The sequence below is a fragment of the Candoia aspera genome, chromosome 6 (assembly GCF_035149785.1).
Source record: "Candoia aspera isolate rCanAsp1 chromosome 6, rCanAsp1.hap2, whole genome shotgun sequence".
In the NCBI taxonomy this organism is placed as follows: Eukaryota; Metazoa; Chordata; class Lepidosauria; order Squamata; family Boidae; genus Candoia; species Candoia aspera.
This window is the reverse complement of record NC_086158.1, coordinates 43379259-43402046: the sequence shown is the minus strand read 5'-3', so window position 1 is coordinate 43402046 and position 22788 is coordinate 43379259. Positions and strand designations below refer to the sequence as shown.

Genomic DNA, 22788 nt, shown 5'->3' with positions numbered 1-22788 from the left:
AATACGCAACAGAAACATTTCTGAAGGTTATCATCAAATTAAATCGTACTTCTTACTCCGCTCCAATATTATTCTGCAACTGAAAATACAGTGAAGCATCAAATCAATATTAGAAAAGTAATTACTAAAGCAAATTAATAATGACTGCTGATGAACTATTAAACTTTTTAATTTTTTTAAAATTTATTTTAAACCATTTGAAGACTAAAATAAATTACCACGCAAAAGAAAAAAGAATATTAGAAAAGACATAGTGGATAGAAGATAAAATATAAGTAAATAAACAGAATTTACAATTGTCATAACATTTAAAACTAAACTCATATTATCTTGGGAATAATTGCAAATCACTGCAAAACTCAAAATATTAATATTTTATTGATATCACCACTATTTGTCATTATCTGAAATAAATGCATATGATCTTGTTTTAAAAAAAGGAAAGAAAAAGAAGAAAAAATAAATAATATAAATAAACAATAAGTAAACAATAAGTAAAAACAATATTGAGTTCTAGATTGCTTCCCGTTGTACCCAACTGGTGATTATCTCAAATTATTTATAAACATTAAAATAACTGAACTTCTGGTTGCTTTCCTTCCATTGCCAGTTATCAGAACGACTATTTGTATGAGGGTCTAAAATGGAGGCTTTGATTCAGTGGTACAGTACAAAGAAAACAACTTAAAATTCAATTACCGCCATCCATTATAAAGTAGCACTTATTTACAAACATATACATACAAACATATATACCACTTGGATGGCCATGTAGTTATGATCTTTTTATTAAAGAATGGCATACACAAAATCAGGTGCAGTGCTAGTGTGATAGCCAGTGTAGTATAATGATTAAAGAGCTAGATTGGAAAAAGGCCAATTACATAAAGTTCTTTGGAACCAGAATGATATGAAGGCATGTATCATATGAAATGTGCTTCCCTTGACTGTGTAATGTGGTAATCAAAGTACTGGATTGGAACTGGAATTGAGGAAATTCAGGTTCAAATCCCAACTCAACCTTGGTAACTCTGAGCCAACAGCCATCTTTCAGGCCAACCTACTTCTCAGAATTGTTTTGTGAAGGTAAAATAAGAGAAGACCCCCAGATCAGTCTCCTTGAGCTCCTAGAAGCTGAGATACCAAGTGAATAATCAAGTAATGACAATGTAGTGTATTTCAAATAAACTTCAGTATTTTAGCATGAATTAGCACAACTGAATTAGTGTTATGTTAATAAGTCTTGAGCTTAATCATCCCTATTTTCCTCTCCAATATGCACCAAAGGAAGAGATTGGAAACATGTTTCATAATTTAATTTAACTGCAATTTAGATTAACACCACTTTGGTGTGTGGTTCAGACATCAAACCAATTAGTTAAAAAGTGAAGTGCAGGCTTTCATTTGCTTCCCAATTAAGTCAGAGAAAGAAATGAGAGAACCCACAGTTCTTACAGGCACATTTATATAGTACTAAATTATGGTTTAAGGCAGGATTGGGCAGCCAATGACTCCCAGCCTGATATCAAAAGCCCCTTACAACTAAACAGCTCATACCTAGGAAGGAGGGGACAAGAAAGAAAAAAGAAAACTCATCTATTCTGGCTTTGTCCATGTTTATTACAGGATTTGCTTCACCTGATTCTTTTTTTTTTAAACATGGCTGGTTTAGCATTAGGTCCAAAACAATTCAGTGAAATACAGGAAAATCTTCCAAGTTTGTTTATATTTTCATTATTCTAGAATGGTAACAACAACTGTCTAGCGTTGTTCCCTCCTATCCCACTCATTCCCTTCAATGTGCTACCCCTTGATATTTTACTGCCATTTATTAAAAATTATAAGCTTCTGACCTAGACACTACAAGAAGAGTTGTAGTTGAATGTAAAATACTCTTCTGTGTTCTATTTGAATATGATTTTTTTAAGGCTCTTCCCATGGCCATCACCTATTGCTATTTTCCTATCTATTTTATATGGTCTCTTGAAATTCTTTTTCCAAAAGCAATACTGTGTTATTGAGGGTGAGAGGAAGAAACCTTCAGGTTCAATTTTTGGTGAAGAAAGAAAGGAAATCTTCTAATGAATAGCTTGAACTGGCAATTTGAACCCACTTCTCCTTGGTCTTCATCTAACACTCTATTCTCCATGAACCGTAAGTTGTACTAAAACTAGCAAATTATCACTTTGCCCAATTAATTGGTGTCTCTTTTGAGATCTTGCTCCTTCCACAACTCATTAAAACAATTTACTGCTTTTTGACATACATGGCCATCTGATGCCTTCCTTCTGTAACAATAGTTTCAGTAAATTTATCTCAAAACAGCAATAGAGAACATGCTAATTTCAAGAATTAGCATAACTGAGCCAAGAGTCCAAGCAGAGTAATGTTCTCTTTGCTCATTCATTACAGGTGGTCCTTGGTTAATGACCACTCATTCAGTGACCATTCGAGCTTACAACTGTGCTGAACGAGTGGTACTTATGACCAGTCCTCAAAGCTCTGGCTGTCGCAGAGGCCCCGCAGTCACATTACAGTGATCTGTACAGTGATCGCTTGGCAACAGGCCCAGATTTCCAGCTGTTGCAGCACCCCCATGATCACATGATTGCAATTTGTGACCACAGGACAAGCTTTGTGACAGGCTCTGTAACAAGTAGTCAAGGAGGAAGCTGACAGAAAGTTGGAAGTCATAGTCATGTGAGGTCCTTACTTAATGACCTGTGGTGATTCGCTTATCGATGGTAACTGGGGACTACTGGAACTGCCGTTGCTAAGCAGTGTGGTCACATGACATCGCACGTTATGACTGCATTGCTTAGCAATGGAAATTCTGGTCCCAGTTACTGTTATTAAGTGAGGACTACCTGTTCAAACCCCAAGGACTAAACACCGATTTTGCTTTCAGTGATGTGGGTTTTACAAAAAATTTGAATGGGGATTCATTTCAGAGAGAAAAAAGTGGATACAGATTAGACCAATCTCCATATGTGAATGTTCAGTTTGCATTGGAAAATTTTTCTAATGCAAAACTACATGTAAAATATCCTAATTTGCATGAGAAAATCTGCATCATGTAGAGTGGATTTATTTCTGCAAAAAAAGAAAAAGAAACACTAGAAAATGTTCCATTCCACATCACTGTTTGTTTGCACCTCTTAAATCTATATTCATATTTGATTCATTCATTCACAGACAAATTCGTTGTCTCTCATATCCTGGGCTCCTGTAATGGTATGTGGAAATGACTTTGGGAGACCGGGTGAAGAGATGTTGCCTAGGGAACAGTCAGATTAGAGGAAGCATAGCCCACAGCTGCATAGTGGGCGGAGCAAGAGGCTCAGGAAGGACCCTCCCTAAGTTATCAGGCTATATAGGTGACAGCGGGAGAATTGTACTTTCAGACTTGCAAGATTCTGTTAATGTAGCCTTACAATAAAGTAGAATTAGCTGATCTGGTCATGTTTACTGTCTTGTCTATCTGGGGAGGCTGACCGCTCCCTCCTATCTTCTGTGGAGAAATTAGCCAAACTCCAAATGATTTTCCCATAGTTACCATGCATGAAGCATAAACTCTTACTTCTGGTGCATGTGCTAGTCACTTAATGAATTAATGACCCTAATTAAAAGGGGCTTACTTTTTACAAAGTGTAAGTATGCCTGTTAATGAACTCCCTCTATTGCATGGTTTGTATGTATTTAATACAACTCTTCCCTTATACCCACTGACTGGTTCTCCTCTAGAAGCCCTTCAACCAGAAGCCAAGGTATTTATTTACAGAGTTCAGAAACATGCTTTCAAATGAACGTCTGAACTGTAATGCTGGCAACTGTAACGCTAAGCTCAGCAATCTGATGTTTTTTAATCAGGTCAGATGAAGCAGAGGGTATACCAAACTTAATCCTAGAATCACTAATGAGTTCTATAGTACTGTTAAGGGAAGATTTATTGGATCAGAGAAACATATCCTGGAAGACTTAACCAATTCTAGAAATGCTGAATTAGCTTTATAGGGCTACAGTAAGAGTGCTTTCAGATCAAGAGATGATTTTGAATGTTTATACAGCATCTGAAAACAATGCATTTCATCAACACTGGCAGGTACATCAGTTATGCCCTTTCCTTGGGAAGGTATAACATTGCCAAATTAATCCACGCTTTGAATATCTCCAGATTAAATTATTTTAATACACTGTACCTAAATCTCTCTGAAAATGCTCTATAAACTTTAGCTGGTGCAAAATACTGTGATGAGATAGTTAAAAGATTAAAACAATTAACATTTTAAAACTGGCACTGAAATAAATTCTAGGTTATAAGTATATTTTTGAGATCAGTTCCTATTGATTTTGACCTACAATTAGATTACCAGATCTGGACTACAAAACTTCAGTGATTCCCGGATGACACTGGTCCTCTGCAGTTTTTGCAGCCCAGATCCAGTCACCTTATCTAAAAGAACCTAGAAAATAATGTTCCAGAATATATGGGAGTCAATGAGTTGACCTTTTCACTGAGCTATTTATAGAATGTGCTACCTTGAGACATTATGCAGCAACTAGATAGAATGGGGCCTTTTTAAATGTGACATGCCAACTTTGGAAACCCACTCCAGATAAACTTGGGTGGTACCTCATGCTGCTTTTGTTTAGTTACCCTGCAGTGCTTTTTCAAATGAATGAGTTTCTACTAGTAGTAATGTTAGAATAATAATGATGACAATTATAATAATAATAAAAATTCATTATAATTACTAAAATTATTGTTGAATTTATAATGACTCAGAATATATTTTTAAATGTGAGTCACCTTTGGTAAGTAATTGGAAAGGCAGAGAAAAGTGAAATAAGTGAAATAAACAGTAAATCTAAGCTATATTGATATAATGTCATCTTGTAATTTATCGTAACAAGACTTACTATGTAGAAGAATGAGACTGCAAAGCTAGAACACTCTCTCTCTCTCTCTTTTTACTTTGTGATACATTAATAAGTTTAAATGAGAGGAAAAACCCTTCTATAGATCTGAAAATGGCATTAAAGACTTCTTAGATCAACTCGTACATTTGGAATATCATTTAAACTTCTTTAATATGGGCCAATATAAAACTTGCTAAGTGACAGTGGATATATTTAGAATATACAGGAGTACTTACTCAATTTTTAAATTAGAAATTATTAAAGTGGCATACACTATCATGCATGATAGTAAGGCAAATGTTTTATAGCTGAATTTATTACTAACCTAAATGGTAAATGTGCTATAATGAATGAATAATCTACTTTTCTTTCATTAATTAAATTCAATTCTCATGAAAAAAAACCCAATTTTTATTTTTATTTTTTTTGAAACTAACCTGTTCTTCTTCTGTAAAAGGTACTAGTGCCAAAGGTGGTAGGGGCTCCTCTTGTAGAATGGGCAGAAACTCCTTATCCAGAAGGTCTGAGGGTATCTAAAGGGGAAATTAAAAAAAAAAAAAGGAGAGGTTGCTGACCTGTAACAATAGTTCTTTGAGTGGTCATCTATACCATCATACATATGGATTCTACTGCTGAACAGGAACTTGTTCATACCACTTTAGAGCAAATGGAAGGTTTGAGGGAAACATGCCCCTACTCCTGGTGTGCATATTCTAATAATTTAATTCCTATTTTCTCCTGAGTTCTTAACAACTACCACAGCAGGTAAGTAGGGAATAGAATTGACAACAGAAGAAAACATAAGTAATAGGGGAAAAGGTGGGTTATGTGACTGCACAGATGACCACTCAGAGAGCTACAGTTTCAGGAAAACAACCTATCCTCCTACCTTGTGGTCTCTGCTAACAAAATATGGATGAGTAGCAACCTTATTTGCTAGGCAAAAGGGCAGATATATAAGAAAGAAATTATATCCATGAAATATAATGACTGTTTTTATTTGCATACCAAGTCAACAGTTTCAAGTAGAGGAAGAGTTATGACAGAATGATTATCAAAGCTCTCTGGCAGAAAAGCCATGGAGAACATGATGGCTGTGTCTAAGTATTTCCACACTGACAATGAAACATTCAAAACTTGCTGCAAAAGACTCACTTTGTAAACTATTTAGAGAATATGAGGAATCCCATAAACATCTGCAACAGATAGTGTGTGTTTGTGATTCACAGAAAGATCTTATCCTGTCTAGATAGAAAGCCCTATATAGCTTCAGACAGTAAAGAGAAATTTCTAGTAGTATAGACAGTATTGAAAAGAGGCTGGAGGGGCAATATCCTGATTCAAGTGAAAAGTCAAAACCACTTGGACAAAGCCTTTTTTTCTCTAATTAGAGTGAAGTACAGCAAATCCACACATGAAGTGCAGAGTGTACTGGCAGAGAAATGGCAACCAAGAATGCCAGTGATCCAGATCAGCAGTCTGAGATTAAATGTGGTTAGGGTTAAAGGGTCTGGAAATAAATAGATTCAAGACAACAGAAAAGTTCCCTTAACTGCTGGGATTAGTTACCTAGGCAAATAACAGTTTGAGTAAGACTTTTAGAAAGCTTTAAGATGTTTGCTGAACATGGAAACCCCAACAACAGAATGGGATGTCGACAAGGCTCCTAAATAAATTCTGAAGAAAGGAACAGAGAGGCTTTCTGCTTCCAAGGAGAATAGAAACTGGAGGATATTCTGCAGCAAGTAAACAGATGATCCAATGTTGCACTTATCTGCAAAAGCCATAAAGTAAGTGCATTTCATTTAATAAGAATGAATGTGATTTGCTGCACACCAAGCAAAACAGATTTCTCTAGAACTTCCCAAATGTTGCAATAGGCTAATATGGAAACCTGATACAGATGTACTGATAAATAACAACAGAAGGCCACAGCTGGCAAGAGAGTGCAAGACAAAATCTACTGTCCCTCTGCACTTAAAAGGAGAAACGGAAGAAAATTAATACGAGAGAGAACTAATTCATCTGGTTACAGAACTTAATGCTCTGACATTTTTCTCTAAACGTGAAGACATCTATCTATGGCGTTTATCAGCACTGGTGGATATGACTTAGCTCAGAACATGTGCTGATATTCCCCTTAATGACCAGATGAAACTATTTGGGATATTGGTGACAAAGGCACTAATCCCACAGATTATATTCCTGAAGTACACAAGGACCAGGCCTTCACAAAATTAGGCTATACAGAACAACCTGGGCACTACAGCTGAATAGTACTAATCAGAAGGTATAGTCAGCCTTTCTTACTAAGACTCTGAGTATATTTATGAGCATCTGTTGCTTTCATGAAAAAAATGTTATGTATGCATTAGAAATCATTTGTAGTGAGAATCCCCGTTCTTCAAATGTTATCTATAACTATCAGAAGAGAAAGTCAGAGAAGAAAATAAGGAACATTCCTGTTATGATTATATTGCTCTGCTGCTAAGGGTTTGCTTTAAAAGGGAGTAGGAGTTTAATTCCCAGAAGAAAACATCAATTAAAAATAAATGAAAGTACACTGAATTCAAAGTCAAGTGAATTGGCTGATTACTGAAGTGCATACCAAGAGTCCTGAAGTTCTGAGTTCATTGTTTTAAGTATGCATACTTTAAATTAGGATGGCCCCGACCCTCCTGGCTTCTCATAAACCCAAAAAGAGCTGGCTCTGTGCCAGGGCCTGGGGCCCCGAGTGTATGCAGGGATCCATTTCTTGCTTAATTTAGGGATTATAATGGGTGATTTATTCTCGGTTGCTATTTTTTTAATTTTTGTAATTGTAATTGTTTTTATTTTTAAAGTTTTGTTTGCCACCCAGAGTCACTTGGTAAGATGAGTGGCCATACAAATTGAATGAATGAATGAATAAAATTGATCAGTGTGAACCAACAGTTCTCTTCAAAAAGAAGCCAGTAGTTTAAAAAAAAAAGTATCAACACCTGCAAAGTTTGCAGTCAAAATCAGGTCCACTGACACAATGCTTATTAGTACCAACCCTGATTTACAATTTCTGAAAATTCCATTATCTCTCATAGTGGAAAGCCTGGGCGATAATCAAATTGGTAAGCTGCAGTGTGAACTATGGCTGCTTGGTAAAAATACAATGTGATGCTAGGATTTGAAGAGTTAATTCAGCAGGTGAAGACACCAATATCTTCAAGAGTGTACTAGGCAGTATTGAAGAAGTGATATTCGAAAGTATCTGTGAATAATGCAAGGAAAATGTCAATATCATCAGCAGGGCAGCCACAAGGGGATTCACTCTCAATGATTCACACTAATATTATTTAAAGTTTTCTCTGTAAAGCTACAATAAGGACCGTTATCACAGCCAGGATGAATGATAGGGTGAATGTCACCACAGTAGAAGGATGTATGACCCAGCAAGTTCTACTTTTGAGAACTCAAGACATAGTGCAATATAAACAGATGTAGTATGAAAATGGCAAGTGACAAGATCAATAATTATTATAATATACAATTCCACTCCAAAAGCCCTTGAAACCTGTAATATTCTGAGTCCTCTCAAACAGGTAGTCCTTGCTGTACTATGGTAACTGGGACCAGAATTTTTGTTACTAAGTGATGTGGCCGTAAAGCGCGATGTCATGTGACCACGCCACTTAGTGACAGCAGCTTCAGCAGTCCCTGTCATTAACTGAATCACCATGGGTCATTAAGCAAGGATCTCACGTGACAGCGACTTCCAACTTCCTGCCGGCTTCCCGCTTGACTTCGCTTGTTGGAAGCTGGCAAGGAAGTTCACAAATAGTGATCACATGACCACAGGATGCTGCAATGGCCAGAACTTCAAAGACCAGTTGTAAGTATCACTCATTCAGTGCCGTTGCAAGTTTGAATGGTTGCTGAATGAGTAGTCGTTAACCGAGGACCACCTGTATCTAAAAGAACCTCTGGCTTAACAACAAGATAACACATTAGAAGGCAAGCAGGAATACTGGTAATATGGATCTCCTTCCAGGTATACCAAGCAGAATGACCATAGTCCAAAGACCTAAGAAAAAGGTGAGAAAAAACAGCCCAAGAACAAGAAGAGCTATGAAATGATTTCACAAGAGATGACCTGAGTTACCCTGAGTGATAACTGTGCTGCGTAAAATGGTACAGGTGGTTCTTTGGATTTCATCTTCAGAAGCAGATTCAACAGAAGCATAACAGCATCAAGAAGCTGTACTAGGTGGGATCCTGTGGACAGAAATCCTCAAGCAAATTGGAGCACAAATGAGTTGCAAACTTCTTTTAAAAAAGACACTAGCAATACAATTGCATTATCATTAAAATGAGGAAAAATGGAGAACTGCTTAGGAAACCTTTGTGGGTACATAGGGAATTTGTGATTGAGCTAGAAATGGAAGATGGGTGTAATCATCAAGAAGGTGTACCAGCATGCTGCTAATCTCTGCAGAAAGTCAGAAAGGCTGAAGTGCAAAAGAAACCTAAGTTCTTAAGCTAAAAATAACTAAATTTTTGGCTACGCCAATAATTTTTAAAAAAGGAAGAGGTGAGTCTGCTGCTAGGAGAAGGTGACAGGATAGAATCTGGTGATGGGCAAAGGACAGAATTCTTCAACTCATACTTAGCCTCAGTCTTCTTCCTATAGGGTAATTTTCAAACAATACAAGAATAATTGACAAAAGGAGGGAGTGACAATCCGTATAAGTAAAGAGATGGAAGGGAGCATGTTTAAGAATTCAGGACCAGACGAATTACATTCAAGATCTTGAAGGAGCTTGCAGACGTCATGTAGAAACCCCTATCTGTGAGAAGTCACAGAGAACAGGCAAAACACCAGAAAATTTGAGAAGGGCAAATAATGTTCTGATCTCAGAAAGAGAAAAAAGACCTAACAGCTACAGAGCTACAGAGGTTTGTTGATATTGGCCATAACTCTGAAACAAATGCTTAAGCAAATGCCAATCAAACCTGACCTCCTTTTCCAATAATCAGATAAGCACGGGAATGCAGTAGACATTATATACCTTGACTATAGCAATGCATTTGACAAAATTTAACATGAGATTCTAGTAAAGAAAATGGCAAAATGTGGAGTTACCATTAGATGGACAGAGCTAGTTGAACAATTGTACTCAAGGAGTATTCATCAATGGCTCCATGTCAAGCTGAAAGGAAATACTGAGTGGTATACCACAGGGTTCTGTTCTAGGCCTGTCCTGTTCAACGCATTTATAAATGACTTCGATTAGGAGTTAGAAAATATCACTATTAATTTTACATGATACAAAATTAGGAGAAATAGCGAACACTTTAGAGCAGGGTTTCTCAACCAGGGTTCCGTGGAACTCTAGGGTTCTGTGAGAGATCAGTAGGAGTTCCTGGGAGATCACGATTTATTTAAAAAATTATTTCAAATTCGGGCAACTTCACATTAAAGAGATAAGTTTCATTCTTTTGTTTAAGAACACTTTTAATGCATACATATACAGGCCTACACATGAAATGAATATAATTTTGTAACCTCTGGCCTATATTTGAGCCTGAAGGTGCGGGGCTTCCCCGAGGCCTGAAAAATATTTCAAGGGTTCCTCCAGGGCCAAAAGGTTGAAAAAGGCTGTTTTAGAGGATAGTGTCAAGATTCAGAGAATGCAGACAAGAAATAACAATGGACAGAAGTCAACAAGATGAATTTCAACAGGGACAAATGCAAAGACCTGTATTAGGTAAAAAAAATCAAAGGCATGAATATAGGATGGAAGTACCTATATTGGGCAGCAGTGCACATGAAAAAAGAGCCAGTTTGATGTAGTGGTTAAGGCACCAGGCTAGAAACCATGAGACCAGGAGTTCTAGTCCCTTCTTAGGCATGAAGTCACTGGGTGGCTTTGGGCCAGTCTTAGCCCTAAGAAGGCAACAGCAAACCACTTCCAAAAACCTTCCCAAGAAAACTGCAGGAACTAGCCCAGGCAGTAGCCAGGAATCAACATTGATTCAAAGGCACCAAAATAAACAAAACACATGAAAAACATCTGTGTATCTTGGTAGATCACGAGCCAAATATGAGCCAACAGTGTGATGCAGTTGCATAATACAAATGAAGTCTGTGTGATGCAGCTCTGTGATGCAGAGGTATAGTGCCAAGAGCAAGGGAAGACATTATTTCTCTCTATTTATCATTGGTTAGGCCATAGCTAGAATACTGCATCCAGTTCTGGAACCACATTTTGGAAAGGGCATCAACAAACTAAAATGTGTCCAGAGGCAGGCAAGCAACCAAGATGATAAGGGAACTAGACAGAAAAACATATATGGAATAGTTGGGGAATACAGGTAAGCTTAGTCTGCAGAAGAGCAAACTGCAAGGAGACATGATTGCTGCCTCTAAGTATCTAAAGATTATCATGTAGATGGCCTGGCAGAATTGTTCAGAGCTGCTCTAGATGTCAGGATAAGAAATAATATGTTTAAACTACAAGGAAGTAGACTTTAGTTAGGCATCAGGAAAAAATTCCCAATAGTAAGAGCTGTTCAGCAACAGAACAGACTGCCTCAAGAATCTGTGGACTGTCTTTCTCCGTAGATTTTTAGATAGAGGTTGGATGGCCATCTATTAAGGGTGCTGTAGTAGGATTCCTGTAATGGATAGAGGCTTGAACTAAATCATCTTCAAGGACCCTTCCAATCTTTCCATTCTATGTTTCAATAATCTGTTATTTCAGCAGACAAGTATTCCAGGCCACCAGCTCTGCTCAGCTGATCTGCAAATGTCATCAATAATGGAAGGACTGGTGCTGCTGATACAAATATCTCTGTTACTGTGTAACGGATTTACCTTTATGAAGTTCACTTTTATTAACCCAAACTGATGAGCTCTTTAGTTTCATGTGAAGCTGAATTAAAAGAATGCACAAGCCTGGGGTAAATCTGTGGGCAGACAAGAAGCACTGGCATTGTGCCAAACATAAGAAGCAATCACATTGCCTTCCTTAAGATATAATAGATGCCCTAAGGTTCTGATATAATAGAAATCAAATGCCTAACAGATACAACAAAATTAGGAAGAAACAACAAAGTAATAAAGAAGAAACCCATTAAATCTCTAATGTATTGCTGGAGATGGAGCCTGCCTTTAAATAAAGTTGTGGAACAGTAAAGGCCCATGTCATTTCCTTTGAGAATGCACATTGGGAATGGAGAATACAGCTTGCCGAAATTTACTGTGTCTTAAAAACAATCTGAATAAGGCTATATACATATACACAGCCCTCAGTGTGATGTACAAAGAATATTAAACCTAAAACTACAGACTAGTACTACTGTATGTTCATCTCTATACACCACATACAAGGGAAAGTACAGTACAATGACATATAATGTTAAATAGTAATCTAAATGTGTAAGAACTGCACCATAACAAATTCCTTTTGGGTAGAAAGAAATAATTTAGCATCCTATGGTACTAGAAACAGCTTAAATAGCAATAAAGATTTGTTTGTTTAAAATACAAGTTGGTTAAAAAGCCTGAGTGAATAAGTTCTTCATCTGCTGCTGGAAACATAAGGAACAACAGGGTAAGCCTCTTGAGGAAAGGTGATTCTACTGATACTGACCATCAAAAATAGAAGTAATAGTTTTATTTGTATTTAATTTTCCAGCTCTCACTATTTATAGAGACATCTCTTGGAACTAAGCATTTATCACAGTAAATTATGAGCTTACTTTCCATTTATTATTTTTTACTATGGTACATACTTTCTAAAATAATACCAACCTCAAACTTAACATAGAGACTTCTTATATCCAAATTCCATCAGATTGTAATAAATATAACCCTTAATGGAATAAGCTCTTTACAAGAAATGAGGATTTATGTGTAAACCACCTTTCACAGCACTAAAATACATACAATTGAACATGCAGAGGAAAGAAAACTAAAGTAGTGAGATTAGAAAGTGTACAATTTAAGTTCTTGTAGATTAAAAAATGATTTTTTAGCATTACTTGAGAAATCAATCTGTGATTATTAAGTAATTCTCAATATGTTCTGAAATCTAAACAAATAGAAGTTCTATTTAGAAGAAGAAACAGAAACTAATCTGGATAAGCTATCTTTTTATGATGAAAGTGAGAGAAATGTGCAAAGGATGTGTGTTAATTAGGATACATTTAAAGTCTGTAAGAATAACATGGAAAAGTAATGCTGGAAATTTGAGAAATTATTGTGAGAGAAAAAAGAAGGGCAATGGATAGGTCAAAATCAGCAGTCTGGGATTGTTTTCTCTTTATGATAAAATTTAAAGAGAAATAATTCGCTATCCTAGAAACTGTTCCATCATTCATAAAGATGTACAGTTAATTATTATTCAGAATGAAAGGCATGACAGCACCAATTAGGAAAACCTGGTTATCAATAATGACAAGTTTGGATATAGCAGTGATGATGGTGGGAAAAGGACCACCAAATACATGCACATTCCTTTTTTTAAGAATCAGCCAGTGACAAAGAAAACAGATATGGAAAAAATGTGAGAACTTTAGAAAGAAGAATATAAAAGTATGTCCAATACAGCAAGCAATACTTCAGTGTGAAGGAGACATTATCTAACAGAGCTAGTCTTCAAAAGAAATTGTCATTTGTACTCACATATAGGCATGATTATTTTATACCATGATAGAAATGCACTATCATCTCAGGAAGTTAGGTGGGAATTACACCTTACACAACACACACAAAGGTCAAACAAATAACATCAAACAAGCCCAAACAATTTCAAAACTGCTACCAATTATTCTAGGGAAGGGACAAATGTTTAATGGTTGAGGAGTTTAATGACTGAAGTCTACAGCTGGATTCAGACATCCTGCCCAAGCAATGACTTAGTTATCAACAATGTGTCATGTACTTTACTCTCCTTGTCCAGTCCCAATTTATGTTAACTAAGAGTTATTATCACAGCTCTTCCTCAAGATTCCCAGGGACTTTTATCCAGTTCAGTGAAGTCATGTAATACCCAAGTGTACTTTGATTCTAGGATCACTGCTTAAGAGTGCAAACCTAAGCATGTCATTTCCTATTTCAATACCTATCACCTAACACTATTATAGTGGAGGCATCACAATCAGGCTTCTATCAACAACATTCTGCATAGACAAGGTAAAAAAAACCTGGACTATCTCAAACACATGTTATACTCTTTGGAGGTGTTCTCCCTCCATTGGCATGTATGGTGAAATATCATTTTTATGGGAGAAGATATTTCCATTCCTATCTCATTTGCCAGAGGTAAATAGTTCAAGTTTTTCATGGCAGAACCAATTCATCTCATCTCATCTCATCTCAACTCATCGAAGGTAGCTTTTCCTTTGGTATTCCTATAGGACTTATGCTAGATAGCCATGTGGGCTATGGCCCCCATTTTCATCCATCACTAAAAAGTGGGCCTCCGCTCAGAGAGAGATGCATCTATTCTTTAATCACTTTATCAAGACTTTCTTCCAGAGAAGCTTGCTATTTACTCATGTGCATGAACCACAGGGACCATGATGAAGAACTGGATATTTTCCTGTAACTACTGTTCTTTGAGTGGTCATCTGTGAATTCACACAACTAGCTCTTCTATCCTGCTTGGTCTTAGGTGAACTTAATGTTCCACTGTATTGAACTGTTGGGGTTTGGCATGAGCCACCCCTGGTCAAATGATAAGTATAGAAGTGTAGTTCCCACCAAATACAGATTTGGTAACCTCTCCAGCCCTAGAAAATTTAAGTGGGTTCTGCTCAAGTAGATAACCCATGTGAATCCCCAGAAAATCACTCTAAGAGCTGCAGTTACAGGTAAGTAACAAGTTTGTGTGAGACCTCTTAGTGAGCTCTCTGGGCAGTATCACTCTATGCAAGAAGGAACAGTAGTGCAAACTAGTGATGGCCGCAGCAGCGCCAACCCCCCCCAAAAAAATTCATAACTGTAAGTGGATTAGTCCACATATTAAAGTAATCAATGTAATGAAGAATTAATGGAATAAGAGAGAAAATATGAGTGACTAAATCCAAAGATTCTTTTCTTTCAACAAAAAGGAGGACACATTTGATCCAACTCAAATAATTTACTAATCTTTTCATATATATTAGCTAAAAAAAGCACTATACAAGTTTTACCTTTAAAAACAAACAAACAAAATTATGGCAGATTAGAGGAACAGCAATGTCTTGTCTCCCATTATAAATGCAAGCCAGTTCATGGACATCTTTAATATACTGAATATATAGTATATAACGTCTCCTGATACTAAAATTTCAAAAGAAGTTAACAAAACTAACCTTTTCAGTAGTTTAATCAATCATTTTTAGCATGCTTATGAGATTAAGGTAAGCGTTTGCTCCTATATTGTATTAATATACCCTAATAATTATGCAGAGATTTCTATTCAATCAGATATGACTATTTTCCCCCTACTTACCTTATTATCTTTCAGGAAAAGTGCTAACATTTCTTCTCTCCCATAACGATAATCAGCTAATTTATACTTTGGCAAAGCTGGAGAGAGAGGAGGAGATGTCACACTCCCACCACTTGACAGAGCTCGAAGCCTAGAGGGAAAGAAATCAAGGAAACTAGATATTTTATACATGTAATTCTCTAGTCAGGACAACTGAGCTGAAAACTCATCTCACACAGGAACCCTTTTTCTTTTTGCCCTAGTTGGAATCACATGAGGCAGGCTTATGCTTTGAGTCCTTCATGGGCAGTTTCTGTAGGAGCCTACACACTTTGAAACATTCTTCCTGCAAGGTATGCTTCGTTCCTCCTTCCTTATTATAAATATAGTATAAATTGTATTATTCTAATGTGCCTTTGGGCTAAACTGGTTGTGAGCACTCATTTTGGGGAGGTATGCACACTCTATTTTTCATATTAGAATTACTGCTGTTTTCAGCTTTATCCTTGCTTTATCATTCACCACCTAGAATCTTAATTGACTGGGCAGTCTATAAATACTGCTAAATAAATAAGAAGTGCCAGTGATAGTGTACCACATACCTAATTATCCTTCCTGCGTGATGGAGAAGTTGATCACCAGAATATTTTTGGCATATTGTAAGAAGCTTAGAGGAAAACTAGGGGCTACAATAGGTTCAGAGTCTGTCATTCTTAAACCTTGCTGCCATACAGTGGTTTGCAAGTGCAAAGAACAATTGTATTTCTGTGTCTGTTCAGTAGATAAATAGCATTGCTTTCAATAAAGCAGAAGAATCATCAGCTCAAGAACAAACATGCTGATGCTGCAGTGATCTCAAGCTGAAATGGTTTGGCTAGACTTATGCCCAATTGCTTAGTATGGGTGAAGAACATAACTCTTGCTAAACAATTCTTTAAACGGTAGAAGGCTCCAAACAGGTCTCTGTGCAGACGTATGATCCATGTGAATCAAATACACCATGGCAAAAAAATTATAATACTGGAGGGTTACTGAAAGGCTTCTTGCCCAAGCTTCCTCATATCTGTCATCAAATCTGTTATACTGTATTCAATTTGAAATGCTCTGTGATTAAATATAGAATGGGAAAATATGAAATGTGAAGTTGCTAGAACTCAGGGAGAGAAAAGCAATGGCTTCAAACTATGAAATTGGCTGTCAGTCCACCAGGACTTCAGACCTGCTTTTCCATTCATATTAGTTTTACAACTATGCTGTATGGCAAACTGCTTCTAGACCTAAGGAAGCCTCAACAACACTCTGTAGTATGGAAGACACTTGAAAAACAAGAGTTACAATGAGTCCTTCAAAAAAATCACTACCCTTTTTATCAAGCAATAAGATTAAACTGAATTTGAGTTTAATAGTGATGTACTAACCTGCTCACTTCCCATCCATTTCCATGTTGTTAAATTCTATATCTCGGATATAACTTTTTAAGCCTGGCCATAGACACAGGAAGATTACTATACTCTAGATTGATTGTGACTCTACAGGCTTCACCATTACAAATGAGCCTAACAAAAAGCTGTTTTATCTATGCATATTGACTCTTAAGATTAAAGGTTAGCAGTAAGAGCTCTCAACAGCATCTTGTAAGAGTTAGAGACTAGCTGAGCATGCAGAAAGCATTCCACAGAGCTATCTTCTTCCCTTCCTTTATCTAGCTATTTACCTTCACAGCCTGATCTTCAATGGACTGCAGTATTAAAGCAGCAGGTTTCCATCCTGCCTGCTGCTTTCCTAGCATTTGAAGAAAGCAGAATATAGAAGCCTGGGCAAACCTAAAATGTATATCAAATCAACTATCCCAAGTATGCATATCTGGTCCACTACAACTAAGATCTGCACAGTAGAACCACTTTTAGTCTGAACTGTTAACTTGAATACTGGAGGTAAGATCAGGTAAGTTGTCTTAACTGAGCACAGTTCTTCAATAATAATGTTTCAAGCTTTGAAATAATCATGTACAATCATTATTTCAATTATTCAGATAATTCTCCAAACAGTAGTTTGGAGAACCAGGTCTCTTCTATAAGCTTTTGTGTCCTTCTTCTCATGCTTGGATTCCCTCTTCTGTTTCAATGCTGTGCTAAACACAATCTCCTAAATTGGATTAGAAAATAACACAATAAGCATGAGTGCAGTGTCTCTCTGTAAGAGGAGTTGCTCAATCTTACTGTGCTTTGTATTTTAACAGACCAAGAACTACATAATTTTGTGACCTAAGTATATCATAAATGCCCTCATTTTTTAAAAAGCCGATTAAACCATGAATTACATGCAGCAGTTTAATTCATATATGTCTAATTTAAATTAAACTGTGGATTTAAAGGGAGTTTTAATTGGAAGTTCATCGTACAGACTGCTAACCAAAAAAAGGTTACAGAAAAAATCACATTGTTTTTAGTTATGGTTAAAGTACACCCACTGAAATCAACAGGATATTTAGTTATCATTCCATGTTGTCAATGAGTCTATTTTAATCATAATAAATAAGCTGTTACCATTTTGGGTCCTGATAATAAAATAAGATATTAAAGATAATAAAATCTTCTGAAGCCTCATTATAGACATTAAATAAAAGTGGCCAACTATTGTTAAATAGTACAGTAACTATAATTAAAAGTCTCATGTGACAGTTCCCTCTTGTTACTGCAAGAAATGAAGAAAAGTTTAACAAACAAACTGGAATTGTATCCTATTAATTTGCTGCCGCCATGTGGCCACTGTTTTCATGACAACCAAATAAAAATAAAAGCAATGTTCAATTATTTGTATATTATTTCTCTGTATATTCCAACATGCAGCCTAGCTATTTTATTCCAGCCTTGACGCTTTGGGATACTCTTCCAGGGTAGCTTTATTCAAAGGACACTATAATATTTCCTTATTTATTTACTTACTAGGTTTCTAAATTCACCCAACTCCATGTGACTCTGGTTGATGACAACAACAACAAATACCCCCCTCAGAAACCCACATAACATTAAAACATGTACAAAATATACATATAAAATACAAAATATAAAAATTGTGACCAAACACTATAACAGAACAACCAAAAGGGGACTACACTCAACTGGCCCCTATTGCCTGGGGGGAATTATCTAAAGCAGCCTTTTTCAACTTTTTGACCCTGGAGGAACCCTTTTTTTTCAGGCCTCGGGGAACTCCTGCACATTGAAGTTCAAATATAGGCCAGAAGTTACAAAATTATTATATTCGCATCATGTGTAGGCCTGAATATATGCGTTAACAGTGTCCTTAACCAAAAAAAAAAAGAATGAAACTTACCTCTTTAATGTGAAGTTGCCCGATTTGAAATAATTTTTTAAATAAATCATGATCTCCCAGGGAACCCCTAGTGACCTCTCACAAAACTTTAGGGTTCCATGGAACCCTGGTTGAGAAACCCTGGTCTAAAACATGATATAATCAGGGTTGCTCTGTTATCACATTAGACCAACCAACTCAGGAAAATAAGTAAAGCGTTTGATGCAGTGCAAATGTATTTCTTGCCACTGTCATCAGACAATCTCAGTGGAGGCTCAAGAGTACTGGTGAAAAACAGTAGACCGCAGCAGAACAGAAAGGAAAGTTCCAAGTGCACCAGAAGATCCTGGACAATAACTGATGATACTGAAACTGCTGAGAGGTCCAGCAGGACTATAACCCACTTCAGTTCCTGCACAGGTCAATCATCTAGATAACTAAAGTAATCCAAGTGGGATCTTTATAGGGGCTGAAGACATTGCTACAAATAAGTATGCTAGACACTGAACTTTACATTTCACTTCATTTGTTTTTAATAGAATTCCTTAAAAAGACAGGTAGGAGGGAGCTTAGTGGACACAAAAGGATTTTCCTGGGGCACAGCCATGCCTGCAGATACTACATTGCTTACCCCTGAGGTATATAACAAGTGGTGATATTCTTAATTCCAAGACCAGCACAATGCAACAATGGTAAAGGACCAAAAAGCAGTCACAGCAGCTTTGTCTTTACACTCGTTTTCCAAAACAAACCAGTTTCCTTATAAATAAGAGACTGAAATACGATTTACCTTGGGTTTGGATCATAATTAAAAGAAATCTGGTTTGCATTAAGTATGGTTTGCTATGCTACACAGTTCATACAAAAGTACATTTATTATCAGCAAAGGAGATAGAAACTTGTTCCAGAAAAGGGAGGACGGAGCTTGCATTCCCAAGGTTGATTGCTGATTTTCAAAGCAGAGTTTGCAGGGAGCCAGTTACATCTGTACAAGGCCAGTACATTTATTAATAACAGATGGAACAGAAGAGAACATGGAAAATATCCTGTAGAACTGCAAAATATTTATTTTCTGAACAACACATAAAGTATGCAACTCTGCCATGAAATAAATATATTAAAAATACAACACTTAAAAATTTATTACATGAATTAGGCACTTCATTATACAGACAATAATCTTTAATATAATCCAAGAAGGTGTCTAATCTCCATTGTGTCCACAGACATACAAGTCTTAAGAAGTGCATAATGGTGCATTTAATGTATAAGTGATGTTTGGGTAAACCCAAAACTTCATAGATACATCAAGGGGATCTAAACTAAAGAAATTGATTAAAAAAGAGTTTTGAAGCAGTGGAATAGACATTTCAATCCAGTGTGTAACTATTATTTTTAAAAAGAGAGAAATTGAATGCTAATATAATTGAAAAGGGACATGAAAATACAACTGCCAATATGGTTTGCCATTTGATAGATCTTTAGTGTGACTACAATGGAAATATTTTATATTGCTTGGTATAGTTAAGTGCCGTCAAATCAAGTTCAACTCCTCTGATTGTATGCCTGCCAACTTGACCTTAACCTGCTTTTATATTAAAAGGCAACACACACACTCTCACAGAATCTGAAGGAAAACAAGAGTATCCTGTCTTTAATAATAACTGGTTGTTCTTCCAAGAATTTTATTTTTCAAAATTTATCATTAGAATTATATCCCACCTTTAATTGTGCAACTCAAGATGCTCCCATCTTCTATTTTCCCCACAACAACCTTGTGAGATGGATTGGATTGAAAGAGAGTGACTGGCCCAAAATCCACTCAGCCAGCTTTTCAGGCCTATGGGTGGACTAGAACTCAGTTTTCCAGTTTCTAGTTCAGCATCATCACCACTATACCAAACTGGCTCTTAATTTCTTTAATAGGGCTATGTGAAGTTTTGATGGCATGCCTCAACTCTGTAAAGCACCAATCAAATCACTCTATCAAAGTTGTGTAAAATGAAATGGGGACTTGCTTAGAAGCAGCAAATTGAATCAAGTGGCTTCAAAGAGCTTCTTTATAACCATTTAAAATGCTTTCAGTGGGTTTTCTGTTACTTCTGGGGTTGTTACAGACCACACATATCACAACTTCACTTATATATTTGAAGAACGCTGAAAAGGGAGGGGGGGCTGAATGGTGCGACGGACTCTCTGACGATGATTCAAGTACCAGCCAATTAAGTTTTATTATCTTATTACACTTGCTGCCTATCAACCTTTTTTTAGGATAGCAAGGCTATTATTTGGACTTGATTCATTTTAGGGCTTGACTTTCTCAGTTTTCAGCTTTTTAATGTGTTCAGCCATAAACCCTTCCCTTCTGCTTATGAAATGATACACTTCTTTGTGGTTCTGCCAGCACTTCTGGGAATTCAACAGCTCTCAGCTTCACTCAGGGCAAATAAACTGTGATTCATCCTTGGATCAAACTTTACTTTTAAATTCTGAATGACTGGGACAGATGTAAGTCTCTCAAAAAAGAGTGAATAGGTGCCAAGGGGCTGACATAAAGATTTTTAAGAATAAGGGATGGTAAGGTTATGAGTGCACCTTGTGTGCCAGCCTCTTTCTCTGTGATCTATTTCTGTGGAATTGTATCTCACTACATCAGCCTGCTTTTGCCGCCTTTCACTAATAACTAAAATAGAGCAATGTCAGCAAGCCATAATCTTGACACAATGGAATACTGCCACTAATAAGGGGCCAAGTTTGCCAACTAATAATGCCAACTCTTCTGGAATTCTACAAACCCCAATGATCAGCGACAGTAAAGCTACATCACTTGTGAGGAAAATGCAACTGTCATTCTTCCGACTCCTGTCCAAAAGACGACAAACTTGGCCTATATGCCCTGCATATCCTTGGCCATCAAAGCCAGTGTCGGCCAGAATACTACCACTAATGGGCAGCATAAGCTAGCTAACCAGCTATGCCAATCCTAGTGGTACCCTAGAAACTCAGAAGCTGCAAAGAACTCCAACCCTTAAGAGCAATTAATGGTAATTTATCAGTGTCATCCTAAGACTGGCACTCCAGAAAGCCTACAGAAAAGTCAGAGCTTATTTTGTAATTACAGGTGGTCTTCACATAACAACCACTCATTCAGCTACCATTTGAACTTAACAGCAGCACTGGAGTAGTAATTGTGACCGGTCCGCAGAATGCTGGATGTTGCAGCACCCCCCATCACATGATTGCGATCCAGGCGCTTGGCACCTGGCTCAGGATTATGACGTTGCAGACAGCTATGGTCACATGATCATGATTTCTGACGTTCCCTGCCACCTTCCCACAAGCAAACAACCCATGCGGTCCTTGCTTAATGACAGCAACCAGGACTGCTGGAACTGCCATTGCTAAGTGGCACTGTCATGTGGTATCACTCTTTACAACCATGTCACTTAGCAATGGCAATTCTGGTCCCAATTGCTGCCGTAAACTGAGGACTACCTGTAGTTTTAAAAACTTGTATTTTTCAGTTGGAGTATTATGCTTTCCCTCTGGTTTTGTACAATTCAGAAACTTCGCTGAACAATTAGGAGCAGTGATATCCTCAGGATTCTGCTAATTCCATTAGAATTGTGAAAACAGCATTGTGCTGCAAGCTCTACCTCTTTTGTGTGTGCATGAAATATTACAATGCACCAAAAAAGGGGAGGGGCTTCCATTACCATACTGCTACTTTTGTTAGTCTGTACCCCACTCCTGGAGACACCACTGATTTAGAAGCTTCTGTGTTCTTTCTTCACCTCTGTTTTAAAAGAGATGTGAGGCACTATTTCAAAAATGTATTGCAATGAAACCATTCAAAATATCCACTGAAACTAATGCACCCTAAACATCCTATGATTCCTGCTATTTTTATCCCATTTGGCCCAAAACTGAATCTGGCATTATAGTCTAGAGAAGATTTTTTTTAATCCAAGTTTGAACTGGATCAAAGACAATCAGTGTCCCCCCAGAATCTCTTTGCAAACTTGAATCATGCCCTTTTGGTATGTCAAATTTCAATTCAAATCAAATCAAGCCTGATTCATAGAGTTCTACTCTTTAA

The 22788-nt window shown here is 36.9% G+C and overlaps 1 protein-coding gene across 5 annotated transcripts in view; it reads right to left on the bottom strand.

Moving 5' to 3' along the window:
• GIGYF2 (GRB10 interacting GYF protein 2) overlaps positions 1–22788 on the bottom strand; it is a 97997-nt gene that overhangs the window by 58302 nt on the left and 16907 nt on the right. For 3 of the 5 annotated variants that reach the window (XM_063306882.1, XM_063306884.1, XM_063306885.1), the window contains exons 3-4: positions 15396–15525; positions 5358–5453 (exon numbers count right to left, since the gene is read on the bottom strand). In XM_063306882.1, the coding sequence (XP_063162952.1) occupies positions 5358–5453; positions 15396–15525 (226 nt within the window). Of the gene's footprint in view, positions 1–5353; positions 5454–15395; positions 15526–22788 lie in introns of those variants that run through there. The other 2 variants (XM_063306886.1, XM_063306887.1) reach the window with 2 other exon arrangements.